A 19,840-nucleotide genomic window follows, 5' to 3' on the forward strand; every position below is an offset into this window, starting at 1 on the left:
GGACAGGTTGCTCTTCTCAGAGCCCCTAATCAATTTCGAGAGGCAAATTGTGCAGACAACACTATATCTGTCCTCGGCGCATTCCTTGAAAAAACTCCACACCTTCGAGAAACGTGCCCTCGAGGTGGGAGTTTTTCGGGGCTGGGTACGAACTGGAACATCTTGGGAGATTCCGGGTGTGGCCTGGCTTCGCCTAAGCTGCTGACCTCTGCCTCTGCCTCTAGCTACCCTTTTTGGTGCTGCACCTGCCTCAACATCCACACTACTTTCCCCGCTTGACATCCCCCCTGTCCAGGTCGGGTCAGTGTCCTCATCATCCACCACTTCCTCTTCCAACTCCTGTCTCATCTCCTCCTCCCGCACAATGCGCCGGTCAACTGGATGCCCTGACGGCAACTGCGTCACATCATCGTCGATGAGGGTGGGTTGCTGGTCATCCACCACCAAATCGAACGGAGATGGAGGAGACTCTAGTGTTTGAGCATCTGGACACAGATGCTCCTCTGTTAGGTTCGTGGAATCGTGACGTGGAGAGGCAGGTTGAGGGACAATGAAAGGAGCGGAGAACAGCTCTGGGGAGCAGGGACAGTTTGGGTTATTGTTCTGTAAAGCTTCGGAATTTTGGGAGGAAGGAAGACAAGACTGTTGGGTAATAGGAGGAGAGGAGGCAGAGTCTGACTGGCTGCTGGACAATGTGCTGTAAGCGTTCTCTGACAGCCATTGCAAGACCTGTTCCTGGTTCTCGGGCCTACTAAGGTTTGTACCCTGCAGTTTAGTTAATGTGGCAAGCAACCCTGGCACTGTGGAGTGGCGCAATGCTTGCTGCCCCACAGGAGTAGGCACGGGACGCCCTGTGGCTTCACTGCTACCTTGCTCCCCAGAACCATTCCCCCGACCTCGCCCACGGCCTCGTCCACGTCCCTTTCCGGGAGCCTTGCGCATTTTGAATTCCTAGTTAGAAATTGGCACTGTATACCAGTAGTAAAAATTGTGGGTGCACGTAACCCCAATATATTCTTTGAATTCCCAGTCAGAAACTGGCACTATATGGCAGTAGCAAGAAATGAGGGTATTTGTATTCCCAATATACTCTTTGAATTCCCAGTCAGACAATGGCACTGTATACCAGTAGTAAAAATTGTGGGTGCACGTAACCCCAATATATTCTTTGAATTCCCAGTCAGAAACTGGCACTATATGGCAGTAGCAAGAAATGAGGGTATTTGTATTCCCAATATACTCTTTGAATTCCCAGTCAGACAATGGCACTGTATACCAGTAGTAAAAATTGTGGGTGCACGTAACCCCAATATATTCTTTGAATTCCCAGTCAGAAACTGGCACTATATGGCAGTAGCAAGAAATGAGGGTATTTGTATTCCCAATATACTCTTTGAATTCCCAGTCAGACAATGGCACTGTATACCAGTAGTAAAAATTGTGGGTGCACGTAACCCCAATATATTCTTTGAATTCCCAGTCAGAAACTGGCACTATATGGCAGTAGCAAGAAATGAGGGTATTTGTATTCCCAATATACTCTTTGAATTCCCAGTCAGACAATGGCACTGTATACCAGTAGTAAAAATTGTGGGTGCACGTAACCCCAATATATTCTTTGAATTACCAGTCAGAAACTGGCACTATATGGCAGTAGCAAGAAATGAGGGTATTTATAACCCCAATATATTCTTTGAATTCCCAGTCAGACAATGGCACTGTATACCAGTAGTAAAAATTGTGGGTGCACGTAACCCCAATATATTCTTTGAATTCCCAGTCAGAAACTGGCACTATATGGCAGTAGCAAGAAATGAGGGTATTTGTATTCCCAATATACTCTTTGAATTCCCAGTCAGACAATGGCACTGTATACCAGTAGTAAAAATTGTGGGTGCACGTAACCCCAATATATTCTTTGAATTCCCAGTCAGAAACTGGCACTATATGGCAGTAGCAAGAAATGAGGGTATTTGTATTCCCAATATACTCTTTGAATTCCCAGTCAGACAATGGCACTGTATACCAGTAGTAAAAATTGTGGGTGCACGTAACCCCAATATATTCTTTGAATTCCCAGTCAGAAACTGGCACTATATGGCAGTAGCAAGAAATGAGGGTATTTGTATTCCCAATATACTCTTTGAATTCCCAGTCAGACAATGGCACTGTATACCAGTAGTAAAAATTGTGGGTGCACGTAACCCCAATATATTCTTTGAATTCCCAGTCAGAAACTGGCACTATATGGCAGTAGCAAGAAATGAGGGTATTTGTATTCCCAATATACTCTTTGAATTCCCAGTCAGACAATGGCACTGTATACCAGTAGTAAAAATTGTGGGTGCACGTAACCCCAATATATTCTTTGAATTCCCAGTCAGAAACTGGCACTATATGGCAGTAGCAAGAAATGAGGGTATTTGTATTCCCAATATACTCTTTGAATTCCCAGTCAGACAATGGCACTGTATACCAGTAGTAAAAATTGTGGGTGCACGTAACCCCAATATATTCTTTGAATTCCCAGTCAGAAACTGGCACTATATGGCAGTAGCAAGAAATGAGGGTATTTGTATTCCCAATATACTCTTTGAATTCCCAGTCAGACAATGGCACTGTATACCAGTAGTAAAAATTGTGGGTGCACGTAACCCCAATATATTCTTTGAATTACCAGTCAGAAACTGGCACTATATGGCAGTAGCAAGAAATGAGGGTATTTGTATTCCCAATATACTCTTTGAATTCCCAGTCAGACAATGGCACTGTATACCAGTAGTAAAAATTGTGGGTGCACGTAACCCCAATATATTCTTTGAATTCCCAGTCAGAAACTGGCACTATATGGCAGTAGCAAGAAATGAGGGTATTTGTATTCCCAATATACTCTTTGAATTCCCAGTCAGACAATGGCACTGTATACCAGTAGTAAAAATTGTGGGTGCACGTAACCCCAATATATTCTTTGAATTCCCAGTCAGAAACTGGCACTATATGGCAGTAGCAAGAAATGAGGGTATTTGTATTCCCAATATACTCTTTGAATTCCCAGTCAGACAATGGCACTGTATACCAGTAGTAAAAATTGTGGGTGCACGTAACCCCAATATATTCTTTGAATTCCCAGTCAGAAACTGGCACTATATGGCAGTAGCAAGAAATGAGGGTATTTGTATTCCCAATATACTCTTTGAATTCCCAGTCAGACAATGGCACTGTATACCAGTAGTAAAAATTGTGGGTGCACGTAACCCCAATATATTCTTTGAATTACCAGTCAGAAACTGGCACTATATGGCAGTAGCAAGAAATGAGGGTATTTATAACCCCAATATATTCTTTGAATTCCCAGTCAGACAATGGCACTGTATACCAGTAGTAAAAATTGTGGGTGCACGTAACCCCAATATATTCTTTGAATTCCCAGTCAGAAACTGGCACTATATGGCAGTAGCAAGAAATGAGGGTATTTGTATTCCCAATATACTCTTTGAATTCCCAGTCAGACAATGGCACTGTATACCAGTAGTAAAAATTGTGGGTGCACGTAACCCCAATATATTCTTTGAATTCCCAGTCAGAAACTGGCACTATATGGCAGTAGCAAGAAATGAGGGTATTTGTATTCCCAATATACTCTTTGAATTCCCAGTCAGACAATGGCACTGTATACCAGTAGTAAAAATTGTGGGTGCACGTAACCCCAATATATTCTTTGAATTCCCAGTCAGACACTGGCACTATATGGCAGTAGCAAGAAATGAGGGTATTTGTATTCCCAATATATTCTTTGAATTCCCAGTCAGACAATGGCACTGTATACCAGTAGTAAAAATTGTGGTTGTATATAGCCCCAATTCTATTGCTAGGGGACTTGCAGGGTATTTCTGGGGTGAAGGTGGGGGGGCACACCGTTGGAACGGGTATCGGGGTATATATCGGGTATACGGGAATACACTGACAGTGTATTCCATTCAGGATCCTGGGAAAGCTGGGTTGCGGCGATTGAGCCCGTCAGTGCCACGTTACACTGACAAGCTTCTCCCTGGAATTTAGCTCTTACAAGAGCTGTTGGTTGTCTTCTCCTTCCTATCCTAGCCTGTCCCTGCCTACCCAGAATCTAAGCCCTAGCTAGCTGGACGGAAACCTCCGTCCTCGGTGAATTGCAAGCTCAGAATGACGCGAAGCTGGGCGTCGCTGTTCTTTTAAATTAGAGGTCACATGTTTTCGGCAGCCAATGGGTTTTGCCTACTTTTTTCAACGTCACCGGTGTCGTAGTTCCTGTCCCACCTACCCTGCGCTGTTATTGGAGCAAAAAAGGCGCCAGGGAAGGTGGGAGGGGAATCGAGTAATGGCGCACTTTACCACGCGGTGTTCGATTCGATTCGAACATGCCGAACAGCCTAATATCCGATCGAACATGAGTTCGATAGAACACTGTTCGCTCATCTCTATTAATCTCCTATTCAATCTCTTTGGTATCAGATGGGCATAAAAACTGGATTGATAGCAAGGGGGGGGGGGGGTTGTAACATGAAACTGAAGAAATTGGATCAAGTGGTATGGTATGATAGTGCAATGGCTTCTGTATATTGATGTGCCAGTTATCGCCACTTATTGCAAACTGAGATTAACAGAATCATTGAATGAAGAGACCTTGGTTAGTGACTCCAGCCGACCATTACATGCCTATAGACAGAGATGTCAGCATTTTTTGTTTCGTGTCCCAATGGTTGAGAGAAGAATGATGAACTGAAATGACAGCGAGAAGGGTGTGGGGTGGACCACTGCACGAATGGATTGTCTGTCTGATTCGAAGATTCGTACATAATGATGCATTATGTATTGCTAGGGAAATTAGATGTCATATCCATCAAGCCTAGGGTGGTAAACCATATCAAACCATCTGAAGGTGTCTGCCCAACATTGGGCTGTGAGACATCCAGCTATAGGTGTTCCATTGACCTCACATTACTGCTCTCAAAGGCTAACATGATGGGGAGGGAAGGGATGTCACTCAGCCGACTGCGCATGCCCGTGGCCATTTTCATGTGGCTGCTTACTCAGTAAACTGGTGTAAGCGGCCATTTTCTTGTGGCTGCTTACACAGTAAGTTGGGGTAAGCGGCCACAAGAAAATGGCCTTAGGCATGCACAGTCTGCACTGCCCAACGGCAGAGCCGACTGTGCATGCCTAGACGTTTGAAGCCAGCGCCAGAAGAAGATGCAGGGAGAGGCCGTTCCAGACAAAGATAGAGGCGGCGCTGGAGTTCTCTCGCAGCATTGGGGACACCCCCAGTGCTGTTTGAGTGTTGGGGACCACCCCCAGTGCTGTGAGAGAACTTATTTTCTACCAAAAGGCGGCGTGAAGAAGACATAGGTAGGAGAAGAATAGCCTATCTTAAGGCGTGTCAACGAGAAAAAATTTGATTTTAATGGTAGAATCCCTTTAAGGTCTGTATCACGGGTCAATTTACATCTCATTTCTGCGGCGTGGTTCTGCAATAATCTGAAGATTTATTACACACAATTCCATAGCAAAAAATCCATAGCATATCTGCTATGTGTGAACATACTGTATCCTAAGGCCTCCTGCTCATGGGCAAATATGGTTTGGATAAAACTGATTGTGAAACTGTCTGTATTTTCTGGGCTGAATAGAAAAATCCAGCCTCCCTGCATCATTGTGCTGTATGAAGTTTAGACATCCCTTCCTCCCTGCAGCTCCACTGTCCTATACTATATATTGTATAGGAATGTGTGGTGCAGAGGCATGGACTCCTAGCATTATAGCATAGGTCACTATGATGCCGGGTGTTGGGTTGTCTAGACTAGATTAAGTCTGGGAAATACAGGCAATATAGGGTCTGCATGCCCATGTGTAGGAGGCCCAAGAGGCAATATATTAAGCTTGGAGCCAGGAGCATCATGTGTATGTTCAACATTTGTGTGCAAAGAGATGTGTTTGATTTATTGTGCAGTACGAGTGCTTGTGCTATTTACTATAGTACAGGAGCGCTGTGACTGTTCAATAGGGGCACATATGTTCTCCATAATATAATTTAAGATGGGACATGAGTGTCTTATGAGGATGAATTGTATTATAAAGATATGGCCAGGTGTTGTGTTTTTCACATTTAGTGACTGTCTATATTGTTTCAGTTTGTTAACCATTGAGCTACTGAATTAATTTACCAGGAACATAGATCCCTAGTGCTGATAAACATCAAGTTTCTTTACATGGTTCAGATTTTAGACCCACGAATGAATTCTATAGGTGAATTTGCACTCCTCACAAAGTAATCTCTGACCCATCACTGACATTGTTGATGACAAAGTCTGCAGAAAAGCAGTGTAAACTATATGAGGCTATTTCTTTGTGTGCATTTCTCCCTCTAACTGCGGGTTAATAAATGTTACAAGTCTATTTAATGGCGTGCTTTTATTTCATGTTCTGGCTGCAGCAGAGCCAGTTCATTCCCGAAGTGCGGCGTATAATCAATCCTGGGCAAATCTAATTACGGTTATAAACATAACCTTGTCACTGAACAGAACGAATACATTTTTCTGATTCTAAAATCTGTTTTTCTTACCCAAGATTAAGTGCAACAGATACACATTTTATTGAATCTAGTTGCTCCCATAAAGGGTTTCCATGGGAACAGACACTTAACACAAGCCTAAGCTGGCCGCACAGTTAGTATTAAGGGCTTTCACTGCTGCCAGTAGTATTATGGAAGTAGTTTAGATAACTGGTGAATAACAATATTCGTGCACTTAATGATTTTTTTTCTCCTCTTTTTACCTCCTCCGCCTTGTCGCATTATGTACGGCACTAATCATTCCCACAATGCCGTATTTTCCCTCTCTCTGCCGTTGTGTTTGGGGAACGTCTGGGATGATGCAGGACATGTCATCTAGTCCAGCACTATTTCCTTCTTTCATCCTGGTTGCCTTGATTTTATTTCTTATAGGACTGAATACATTTAGACTAGACTAATAAATCCTTGCCTTGCTCCGCTGACTCCTCTCATCTTCTGCTCTCATCAGCCTTCTGAATATAGATTATTGTTCTGAAGTTTCCGAAATGTTAACAGGGTATATAAAGTGGAAGTTATTACAATTTGTGCCCATGTAGCACGGGTGTCCATCATTCTGTTATCAGCTCCCTTTCATGTTCATCTTAATACCAGTGAATATCACGGTTTGTCTGGTTTATATGTTCTGTACTATGCAGATAAATACAATAGACCCATTTACCTTGGCAATGATATAGACTATAGTCTTCTACTCTGTAATCTATCATACTGTAATTGAAAACTGTTTTATCAGTGTAGAACAAGGAGAAAAATATAACATGAAGACATGTACATGAAACACAACATATAACAAGGGACCCCGCAGGGCCGATAGTAAAGCATACCCTCCAAACCATACCAGCACCAAACACTGCTGTGATTTTTTTTTTTTCTCCATTTCTCATATGCACAGAGCCCCCTAAACTTTAGGACAAACAGTGTTGTACTGACTTGTATGACAGTATGAGATGTCTTCCCCCCCTTAGGCCTGCCCCATACCTGTAAAGTTGCAGGCCGACTCCTGCGCAGCGAGCTCGCAGGAGCCGACCTGTTCCGATGACAGCCAGGAGCCTAATGAAGGCTCCTAGGCCTGTCATCGCTATATTATATAAGTTCTAAATCACTCCTTTCCCTAGAATACATATAAAGGCGGGTTTACAGCACCTGATCTCAGTTATGCAGGTTTCCGTTTTCTGTCGGCAGAAGTCAGAAAATGACATTCAGTGTCTGTGGGTGAGTCATCTTCTGCTGCCCATGGCGAAACCGTTTTTTTTTGTTTTTTTTTTACCGGACACAAAGTCCTGCATGTCCGACTTAAAAAAAACAAAAAACGGTTTCAATGCGGAGAGCAGAAGACGCTCAGCGGCGGGCACTTTTCAAATCCATGAATGTTTCTCGGGCAGGAAATGGAAACCTGCATAACGGAGATTGGGCGCTGGTGTGAACCTGCCCTCAAAGTAGTAAATGACTGTGAAACACATACACATTAGGTATCCCTGTGTCTGAAAGTGCCCGGTCTACTGAATATAGGGTATCTGCAGTGCTTCTATTCCGTCGGGAAGGGGTTAATAGGAGCACGGCAGATACCCTGTATTCAGCCAGGCTGAATTCCAAGAGGGGGTAAAAAACCCAGTCCTCAAGCTCAGGGAAGGGGCAGACAGACAACCAAAACACCCTTTCTCAGCACCTACTGCACCCAAGAACTCGGCCATTTTAATTTTTGAAATTTTCCAGTAGCTGCTGCATTTCCCCCCTAGGCTTATACTCGAGTCAATAAGTTTTCCCAGTTTTTTGTGGTACAATTAGGGGGGTCGGCTTATACTCGAGTATATACAGTAGTTTTATTAACTTTTTTTGGGTGTCTGTATGACAAAAAAACAAACAGAATTTTATTATTTTCTGCATTTTGTTTTTACAGCGTTCACTCTGCAATAAAAAAAAAATTACATTACATTCCAGCAGGGAATTGTAATTACAGCGATACCATATAATTATTAGTTTTACAAATAATTTACAAATAAACTTACAAATAAAATGTCACATTTTGAAAATGAAGGATTTTCCTAGGATCACCATTCTCACGCCTATTACTTTCTTACTGTTTTGTACACGGAGATATGTCAGGGCTCTTTATTTGCATGCCAAGTAGTGGTTTTTATTTGTACCAATGTTTTTTATGTATAACATTATGATCACTTTTTATTGCTAGTTTATGGGGAAAGTGAGGTGACCAATACATTAGTGCATTGCAGAAAATTTTTATCTTTAGATGATGGGGATTTAAACGCACATGGAGATACCCAACATGGTTTTTTAAACATTGGATTTTTTTTAAATGGTGGGTTTTTAAAGCTTTTTTTTTTTATTTGATTTTGATTTTTAGCTTTTTGAAAGTTTTTTTTTTTTTTTTTTTTTTTTTTTTTTTAATTTTTAACTGTCTCACAAGGGAACTTGAACCTGGGATCTCTGATTCCCCAGTGTGCAATGTTCTGTGATTGGACCTCAGCATCACTTGGTGTGACTAATACACGCAAGCAGCATCACACACCACATGACAGCTAATGCCCAATCACAGGCAGGCAGAAGACCGGAAAATAGCAGGGACTTGTACTGGAGCCTAGAAGAGGTGAGTAACACTGTTTTTTGTGTTTGTCCACCTCCCTGGGGCCTTTGTTTTTTATGAAGAGACCCCAGAGTATATTAGCAGTTACAGGTTGTATGTGTTTGATCCAAACAAAAGTGCAAATATTATAATATCTGAACCAAAATAACCAATATGGTCAAAATGACATTGGATGTTCTGGTTGATATTCGGTTAGTTTTTTGATGAATCTCCCATCTCTACTCCCAGACCAAACCTATCTGTGTAAGGCCAGAGCCCCACGGGCTAGAAACGCCGTGATTTGCTCACGGCGGAAACAATCGTGGCGTTATACAGTATCAGCAAAGTGGATGGGATTCATACGAATCCCATGCCCACTTTGTGTTAAAATCCGCAGCACGAACACGTTGCAACTTCCAAAACTGGCACGGTTTTGGAAATCACTGCATGTTAATTATATCTCCAGAAGCGCCAGCGGCTTTCCCGTAGATATAATGGTAACAGAAAGTCCGTGGAGGAAAACACTGTGAACTTTCTGTTCAAAGCGCTGTGGGAAGTACCGCAATGCGTTCTCACCGTGGTTGTTCCTGTAGCGCTTTAGCGCGATGTTTCCGGCCCATGGGGCCTTAGCCTAAAGCATGTTTTGCATGAGATTGCCAAACTCACTTGTAGTGGATTATTCACCTGTGGTTTTGGAAATGTATTGCAGGACTATTATCCCATCAACTTGCTGCTGCTGCAGTTGGGGCCTCGGCAAAAATTTTGCAACAAATTACAATACAATACAAGGAATAGTGTTTGACAAAAAATAATCCATACAGATTTTAAGGGCTGCAAAGAACAGCAAAATCTGTACCAGAAATGCTCTGCAGTGTTTGTATTAAATTACATTTTTTTACTATGCGCAGTGCATCAAATGACTTCCGTCTGGTTGCGTTTTCTGTGAAATTGTATTTGTGCATGATGTTATTGAAAGGATTAGGTTTGATCCACCCTGTATATTCAAAGGAGGATCCTTTTGCATTTTCCAATTCCCATTTTCATGTAATAAAACCATTACAATTATGCAGCATTGATATACCATGTAATATGGCCCTTTTACCATAAACCATTATACGTCAGGAAATGAATGCAGCCATTCATCATATGGCGCCATTAAGGGTGAGATGACAGTACTGCTAATTACAGTGCATGCGGCCCCTGATAAAATAATTATTAGCTGCACGCCTCACCTTGCGTTCCTACTCACAGAGCCACATTCATTCATAATGATCAGAGTTCTCTAAAATAAGAAGAACATCACCTGTAAATTTTAGGCCCCGTATTTTTCGATCAAGTTTAAAAAAATCTATATTAGGGTTTATTGCTGATATCTGGATAATTTGTTCAAATTCAATATAATTGTGTATAAAGCTGAACAAGGGTTGGAACACAGCTTTTCTGTATCGCTATTCCACTCTCTGGTCTCACCTTGTCTGATGGTTTCTTCAAGTCATGAATATGAATTATGCTCAGTTATGCAGCGACATGGAAGCAAAACATGTCTCTACATTACTAGGCTGATTTTTATTCAGTTTCAGAATCTTTGTGCTGAACTCCTATTGAGTCGTATTGGCTGTCACTCACATTTTGGTGAGTTCCTAGCTTGGTGAATGTATAGGATTGAAATCCTTAGTGAATCATCAGCCAAATATGCATGTCACACTTGGGAGATTTTGCTGTGGATCTTGCCAAAATATCTGCACATAAACTACAAACTTTCTGCAAGTTTTGTTACATTTACTATATAGAACAGCTCAGGTTAGATTTATACGGTAGAGCATTTGCTATTGAGAGAAACATTTTTAGTTAGAAGTCGGTTCAATAAGAGGCTCCCGCTACTATCCTCTCCTATCCTTAGGTTTCAAAACTGGATCAAAATAGCACATGTGAAAGCACTGCATGCAACCGCGATGTCTGAATATACCTTTTTAAAACAAAAACAAAAAAAACATCCTCTTAAGGGTGTCTGTACATAGGGCAGTGCCATAGTAATTGCATACAAGTTACCACTTATTGCTGGACATCACCAGTACCTGCAAGTTAAAGCACTGCAAGTACAGGTGCAGCCTTGCAATACGAGGTAATTTGCCTGCGATAACTCTGGGCAGGCTACACCATATAGGAGCACTTTAATTCCAAGTATGAGAAAACAGACGACATTGTCTAGCATCTCAGACACTCTTAAGTTATTTTACTTAAATTTCTCCTGAAAAAACAAGAATTCCCCTTCCTGCCACCTTTGCGATGCCATAATCCATAAATTAACATATTATACTGTTCTTTCTTTATTCCATTTTCCTTATTGTTGCGGTCATCCTCATGGTTTAGTCTTGCCTATACTGGCAGAGAAGGGGTTAATATTACAATAACGGAGTACCTCTGGGAAATTTGTTGTAGAAAACTTGGTAGAATGTGAACTCCCTAGGCTACAGTTTAACATGTTTTTTCCATCTGTCTTGTAGAGTGCCCGGAATTACAATCGCTACGGACATCATCTGTGGCTTTCCTGGAGAGACAGATGAAGATTTTAAGGAGACGCTAAAACTAGTTGAGGAGTACAGATTCCCCAGCCTCTTCATTAATCAGTTTTACCCGCGCCCAGGGACCCCAGCTGCTAAAATGGTGCAGGTTCCAGCTCATGTGGTAAGCTATTTTGTTTCACATTAAGGTGTGTAGCTTGTAAGGCATTTCCTGGATGGTGTTTGCAGAAGGAATGGCCTTTTCAGTTGCTCAGTTACAAGCCCATCACAAGGTACATACCCATATTATATTACATGGAGGACACAAGCTCTGACATTTTTGTCAGCAGTAAATTTGTTATAAACCTAAACTCAGTACCTTGTAGAGGAGAGTCAAAACTTCTAAATATGCCTGGTATTCAGCATTGATGCCCTATTTTCATGTAAACGCCCACTTACTCATTATTCACTTGCATGTGAATAAAACTTTGATTTAAGTGAAAATAGGACTCCAAAGTTGATAAAAAGAGGTTTTTGGGTGAAGGATGCTCCATTCATTTGTATGGGGGTGCCAGCGACTGAGATTGCAGTTCCTGCAGCCTTACAGAAGTGATTGGAGCACTAGCACTATATTTACAGAGAGAATTCAGGAGTACTTTCTATTCCCCATTTTCCTGATCAATGAGTCCCAGCGGTCAGACCTGAGGTGTCTTTCCTCAGTGTTTACAACTTGTCACCTGGGTTTCTTAGGGGTGAACCTGGGCTTTCTGCCGCCTGAAGCGGCGTCAGAAAGCCCCCCCCCGAGGAGGGGCGGAGCTGAGGGGATGGGGGGGGGTGTTGCAAAAAAGGGGTGGGGCCGAGCGGAAGGGGCGGGGTCGATCGGAAAGGGGGCATGGCCGAGCGGAGCGAGCGGCGTTCGCAGGCAGGGAGAGGACCTGCTCTCTGTCTGAGTGTGAGGGGCGGCCGCTGGAGCAGCGCTGCATCCAGCAGGGCCTCCCCAATACACCGCTTGCTTCCCGTGTCGGGCTGGAGACACGGTGACGCTAAGCCAGTCCAGGACAGCTTGTCCTGGACTGGCTTAGGTCAGCAAAAATGCCGCCCTCCCGAGGCCCTGGCATACCGCCGCCTGAAGCGGTCGCTTCAGGTCGCCTCATGGGAGGTGCAGCGCTGGGGTTTCTGACCACCTCAGCTATAAAGCAGCAGTGGCTGGCTAGTGACATCAGAGTGTCTTCCCTGCTACCTCTGCTCTTTGCTCTTGACTGTGTTTGATAGCTAATTGACAAAAAGCACCTATTTAAGCTAGACAATGCCTTATCAGTGCCTTTGTTGGCTGTGTGTAAGGCTGGTCTTACACTGGTCTGCAAGTTACTGATCAGCAACATAGACTCCGCAGATGTCCGTGTCCTGCCGCACTCGCCCATAGAGTTCTATGGGCGAGTCCGTGCAGTGCCGCAATTCACGGCCATTACGGACATATCCTATAAATTGTGGACCATAGTAGCGGCCCGGCCACACCACGGATAAAATATCCGGTGGTGTAAGAGGCCACATTGAATATAATGTGTCCGCAAATGGTCCGCAAAAACCCTCAATTGCGGACCATTTGCGGACTTACATTACGGCCGTTTAAGACAGCTGTGAAGTTTAGAACACGCATACTGTTCATCTTTGCAGCTCACTGCGGCTAGGTTTTCCCACTAACTTGCCAATGAAACTAGGAAGGAGAGTAGAGCAGGAGTGGAGATAAAACCCTTAGATGGGAAAAAAGCGCAATGAAGCTGCAATTCTTTTGTTGCCCATTTTACTGTGTGTGGTAGCTCTCCTCTACCTCTTAAAATTCTTTATATAGTTTACATGTAGAAATCTACATATAAAGGATTCTGCCTCCTATTGTTTTCTGGGAACCTGCAGCATTGTTGATAAGGCATGAATTTTTCTACAAGTGGTATTGAATTCTATACCATGGCAAAAAAGAACTGACATGAATTCTTGGGGCAGTTTTTGTGTAGAAACTGTGGTCAGTCAGCCTTGGATTTTTTATCAATAGGCACTCTATTCAGGAGGTGACTTTCAGTGTTTTCTTGTGGGGCTACATGTGAAATTGTGCAGGTCCCAGTCAAGGGATCATTAAAACATTAGGGGGAGTGAAGTGCTGAAATAGACTTATATAGTGGATGTGTATGAACAGCATGATGTTATCGAGCAAATGCTTCATATTGCGTCACTCTTTTGGCTAAAAGTGACATACACTTATAGTTTTTTGTAATGTGAACAATGCTGGCATAAGTTTATGGTTATTTTGTAATTAACTGCTTTTTATGGATTGAGACTTTGAGGTCTATAGAATGTTGGTCAGATTGTCACTAATACTCCTCAGATCCATCAATCACTTTTATCACTATCTTCTAAACCTGTATTTAGAAGAAGGTATATTCATGGCCCCTCCACATAATAACTCATTTTCCTCCTAGCAGTGTTCAGTCTGCTGCAGTTATTCTATTCCATGTATTTCTTAGTCTATGCTAGTATATACTAGCATTTACCCACGACTTTGTCATTTTTGGGGACGATGCGGCGGAGCCTGTGGACCCCTGCCGTTGCCCAAACCCCTCTTTTGCACCAACTGCTCTCGTACGGCACACCGTGAACTCATCCCGCGCGGCACTGTAGTACCCCCGGCCTACCGAAAGTAGTCTTGCGCGGCCCCCACCCCCACGTTATGTCGGCTGCATCCTCCCACACCGTAGCGCGCACCAATCGGCGTGTGCTTCAAGGGCCTGTGATGACGTCATCTCAGGTCCTCAAAGTTACTCCCAACCGAACTTCAGTTCTCGCGATCGTGACGCCCGGCCACCCACGGGGATGGTAAGTAGCCTATCATCTATTCCGGTCGTCATTCTATGTGTGTGTGTGAAATTTCAGGACAATCCATGCAGCGGTGTAGGCATGATTGAGGAACAAACATCCAAACACACAAAGTTTCAAATTTATAATTTTAGTAGGATTCATGTAAATTGTTTGCTTATATGATACACAGGAGATATTGCAGAAGATTCAGCTGCTTTATGTCCAACTCTTTACAGATTAAAACAATGCCCCTTGCTTTCAGCATTAACATGCTCATATAATGTTAGCTCTCCGTATTTTCTCTGGCTTTTATGAGATAACAAGGTCTGGCTGGCAAACATAGAAATCCTAATTCCCCCAGGCACTGAGTTCTCGCTTGCCTCTCTGTACCCTTGAACCAACAAAGGTGTGAGACTGTGTTTAATCCTTTTTCTTTATAAGTACATGGAGATAGAATCGACCTCTTTCTGATGGCTTGCATTACATCACTGCTCTAAATTTAGGACACTGTAAATGCTGGCATGTGATTGGTCATTTCTGTTCTCATGCACCTTGCTGTCTTCAATACTCTGACTACACATTAGGTTGCATTCACATTATGTTTTTTTATGTCTATTTGCATAGAGATCAGTTTTTTTTAGTTTGTGTCTGCCTAAAAATCAAACAAACTGATCATAATTTTTATAACATTGATCTGTATTTAAATGGTTGTCTGTCTGCATTCGTTAAACAGATCTGCTAAATGGATGTGAGAAATGTAATCTGAATGGAGCTTTAAATTGATCTGCAAAATGGATATAAAAAGCATGATGTGAATGCACCCCTGGATTTCTAAACCCCCACAGACACTCCAAACTAAAAAGTTGGTTCTTCTAGGTTACCCTGTTAACATGAGATGTAAATATATTAACTTCAGCTTGTGCCACATAGTAGAAATGTGAGAATTTAAGTGTCAGGTTCCCTTATATACTTTAGGATTTAGTTAGCAAAATTTAAGTCTACCCAGCCAGATCTTCTATGTACCTGGTCAGATAAGCTTTAGCAAACTATTTAGAGCAGTGATTCCCAAAGTGGTCCAGGTGGACTCCCAGGGGTCCATGGGAGACTCCACGGGGGTCATCATTAGATCTAATCTTCACATTTTTTGATGAGTTTTGGGAATATGGTAGAAATGTAGCAGCAGTGGGTCCACCAAAGCCAGTAAAATTTTGAAAGTGGTGTACAAGAAAAAAATTTTGGGGAACCTCTGGTGTTCCGTGAATCTTGTATATGTGTAATCTTAAAAACTCATTGTTTATTACAAATAGGACAGTTAACCAGATATTGGAGAAGGTTTTATGATCTAAATGGCAATCCAGTTGACTTAAAAGTTGTATTTTAGCAGTATGTGTTTTAGGGGGTTCAGGAGAAGCTCATGATGTCTAGCAGTGCAGATATTGTAAGGAGTTATCTCTCCACTTATTTATTAGAGTAGTGGGAACTAAGGTCCTTAGTGCATGCAAGGTCCACTTTCACAAGACAGGTATGTGAAATTGGAAGGTTATGGTGATAGGGGTATTGCTTTTCCATTGACTCAGAATGACCAACCTGGTGGCTTTAATAAGATGGTAAAAAAGGGAAGCCTGTAGAAGAGTCTTTATAAAGAGGTTTTTGTAGATAATTCAATATTTTATAAATGTTTTATCAAAAGTTTTTTCTAGTTCATTTTTTTATAACCATCTTAGTGGTGATAGTACTTTGTCTTGACCGGTTTCCAATGGATCCACTCATGAATGCAAGAACGTTATATGTAGACAGGTTATCATGCAGGGCACTACATGCAAAGGAGATTAACCTGGCCACCATAAGGAAATCAGGGCTGGGTTTCTAACAAGCACCAGACCATAGAAAGTTCCTTCATCCTTGGTTGTATTCATTGACAATAAAAGACTGTCCCCACTAAGATAATCTAGAGAAAGTCTTTATATTTACTTCGCATTTAACCTTCAGTTGTCTACCAGGCTAACCATCGTTATGTTCATGGGAAAACCCTTTAAAAATGGAGTCTCGCCAGTATGCTGTCATTTACATGAAGTACCGCACCTTTGTCTCTCCTTTTTATATTTTACCTAGCTCCAGTTTTAGAGGACTGTATTCTCTTTTTTAGTGGGAGTTAAATACATCCCCACACAGTTTTATTTTCCCTTTTTTAATTGGCAGTCTTTTTTCTTATATGATAACTGAAGAAGTGATACAGTCCTGTGTGTTGCAGAAATAATGAATGTTACAGAAAAGATGGTAATGTCCAATTAGGCTTTTTCCCAGCGCAGACAAAGATGATGTTGTTGTAATATGGAGAGATAATGAAACTGCACACACATTATTAAACTATTGCTTTTCATCATTTTTTTTCTTCCCAACTTGACAAGGATCTAATGAATCATATTGGATGGCGAAATCAGATCAAATTTGCTTAAATAAAATCTCTTTAACCTTGAATGCTTTGAGAAGACGTGTGAGGAATGCAGAAGTGTAGACAACAGGAGACAGCAGATTGTCTGCCCATACACCCTTCGTATGCTACCTCTCTGTTATCCCACCCACATTCAACCATTGCATGTATGTGAAGTTATTTACATGGATGTTTCTGAGGACAGCTTATAGACAGCAGTGTCTAGCTAATAACTATACAAAGGAAAAGTAGGTTTAGGTGCATAAATGGAGGAAAAGCTGTAAAGTGTCATTTTTCCAGTTACTAATATACAATACTGAAGTAAAAATGCAGAGAATAACATTTAAGGGGGCTTCTTAGGTGTTGCATATTGATGACCTATCTGTAACTATGTGTTATTGACCTATGCTTGTTTTCAATGACTGCAATGTTCAGGTGAGAGCTGCAGCCTCTTCACTGAATACCAGGCATAGTACTATACATTACATAGGGGCTGTGTTTGGTACTACAACTTAACACCACTCACTTGAATGAGACTGAACTGCAAACAGGCAATGTGACGTCACTGGCCTGTGAAGTAGAAACGTTGTTCACCCGAGCATCACATCTACTTTAAGGTGCTTACCTGTGAAGGTCCAGCACCCCCACCAATCAGATATTGATGACCTTTCCCCACCAATCAGATATTGATGACCTTTCCTAAGCATAGGTCATCAGTATTTCTCACTTGGAAAACTACTTTAGGAGTGGTAAGGGTCCACATTTACCTTTTTGTATTACAGATGTAACAGAGTTCACCCAAACTTCTGCAGTTGGTTAAACTGCTATAACATGATACTGTATCACACATTTTCCATTGAAAGAATAGCCCACTATTTTAATACCCCAATGGAAACCTAGTGGAACCCAATAAAGTGACTTCTCAATTCCCAATAATTTTTTTTAAAAGAATCCAAATACCGTATATACTCGAGTATAAGCCGACTTTTTCAGCACATTTTTCATGCTGAACAAGCTCTCCTCGGCTTATACACGAGTCAGGGGGCACAGAAAACTGGAAGGACCTGGAAGTGGGAGGTCCTTTAGTTCTACTGCTCTGTGATTGGCTTGTCATGAGGTCACGTGACTGTGATGTTATCAAAGGTCCTGTAGCCACTGGTATGTAACGTCTGCAGATAAGGTTTAGTCTAAATCCTAGTAGCTCCGCCCACACCAGAGTCCGATCACATGGTCATGACGTCATCAGAGGTCCTTTAGCACACTAGGATTTAGCATCTACCCTGCAGATGAGTGGCCACGATTCATTGTGTCTTATGGAAGATGTCTGTTGTATGGAGGAGAGGAAGCTACAGCAAAGTGACACACACAGGTCCCTTCCTTTAGGTACTCTGCCTGTTAATGTCAGGCATTTGGGGTTATTAATTTAGTTTCAGTAACTCCATGTGCCTCACATTAATAACCGTTAACCCCATCATGTCCCTCATATTAACCCCTGTGTGCCCCATATAAGGGTTACTAATATGTGAGACACATGGGGTACTAATGAAGGACCTTAATTATGAAGATACCTAATTATTACCTCCATATGTCCCACATATCAGTAACTCTTATGTGAGGCACACAGGGGGTTAATGTGAGGGACATGATGGGGTTAACTGCTATTACTATGATCTCCATGGAGTTACTAAGCTGTAATGCACATAACCAGACTTTTTATCTGCAATGGTGGATTTCCCCCCCTCGGCTTATATTCGAGTCAATAAGTTTTCCCAGTTTTTTTGTGGTAAAATTGGGGGTCTCGGCTTATATTCGGGTTGGCTTATATTCAAGTATATACGGTACATGCATTGCTTAAATACCTGGTGTCATAAAAACACAGGAACATAGAAGATTGAAAGCAGAAAAAAAGACCACGTAGACCTAATATAGTTTTGTAGTCATATATTATTTCCTTTACATTTTAGGAAAGACCTAAATTATTTTCTGACATTGGTTCTGATGTCGCCCCAGCTATTTACAGCTTTCTTTCTTCAAAGCTATAAACATTGTGTTTGTCATCATTAGCAGGTTGGTGGGACTCATCCACCACTTAACTGTTCTCACCACCCAGGAATAGATAGTTCTGCTTTTCATGTAGTGGCTGTGCCTTGGTTCTGCAGCTCAGGTCCTATAGACAGTGAGCCAAGATGCAGTACATGAGTACAGCCACTATACTGAGAACAGAGGTGCCAATCAGATATTGATGACCTATTCTAAAGAGATGTCATCAGTATACTTTGTCTAGAAAACCCCTCTAGCAATAGAACTCTATCTGTCTATTCAATGAACTATCCAGGGATTAAGTATAATCTTAAAGCATACATCCAGTTATAAAGAACTTTTCATGAATGAATAGTACAGGTTAATCTATGAAACTTTTGTAACATATTTTATTTAGGAGGTCTGTTTCCTTCTTCACTTACTAAGCTGTTTTCTTCCTCCTTATCTTCAGTTTGACTGCTTGTTAACATTATATCCATCTCCATACACATATACCTTTTATGGAGCAGGGAGAGGCAGAGTTGAATTCTCCTTCCAGCTGACTATTTTATTTATTGCCTCATTCTGTGTATTATCAGCTTCTTATCTACAATTGAACTCATAGATTGTAACCTCTGGCAGGCAGGGCCTTCAATCCCGTTATGTGAATTGACTATTTTTCTGTAACATAGATTTTTGTCTGTATATTAACGCTACAAATTGTAAAGTGCTGCATTATATAAATAAAATGTATTATCATGAATAATAATAATAACAGTGTAGAAATAGCAAGGAACAGCAGAGTGCTAATGCGCATGCTCCAGCGCCATTTTCCCATAGAGAACATTGTGAGCTGACGC

At 41.8% G+C, this 19,840-nt stretch overlaps 1 protein-coding gene across 1 annotated transcript in view; it reads left to right on the forward strand.

Annotated features, from left to right (window-relative positions):
- The window catches only part of CDKAL1 (CDKAL1 threonylcarbamoyladenosine tRNA methylthiotransferase), a 538,831-nt gene that overhangs the window by 365,709 nt on the left and 153,282 nt on the right, over positions 1 to 19,840 (forward strand). The window contains exon 12 of the mRNA XM_075270938.1: positions 11,687 to 11,867. Within this exon, the coding sequence (XP_075127039.1) occupies positions 11,687 to 11,867 (181 nt within the window). The remainder of the gene's footprint in view (positions 1 to 11,686; positions 11,868 to 19,840) is intronic.

This window comes from Leptodactylus fuscus, chromosome 4 (genome assembly GCF_031893055.1).
Source record: "Leptodactylus fuscus isolate aLepFus1 chromosome 4, aLepFus1.hap2, whole genome shotgun sequence".
NCBI classification, from domain to species: Eukaryota; Metazoa; Chordata; class Amphibia; order Anura; family Leptodactylidae; genus Leptodactylus; species Leptodactylus fuscus.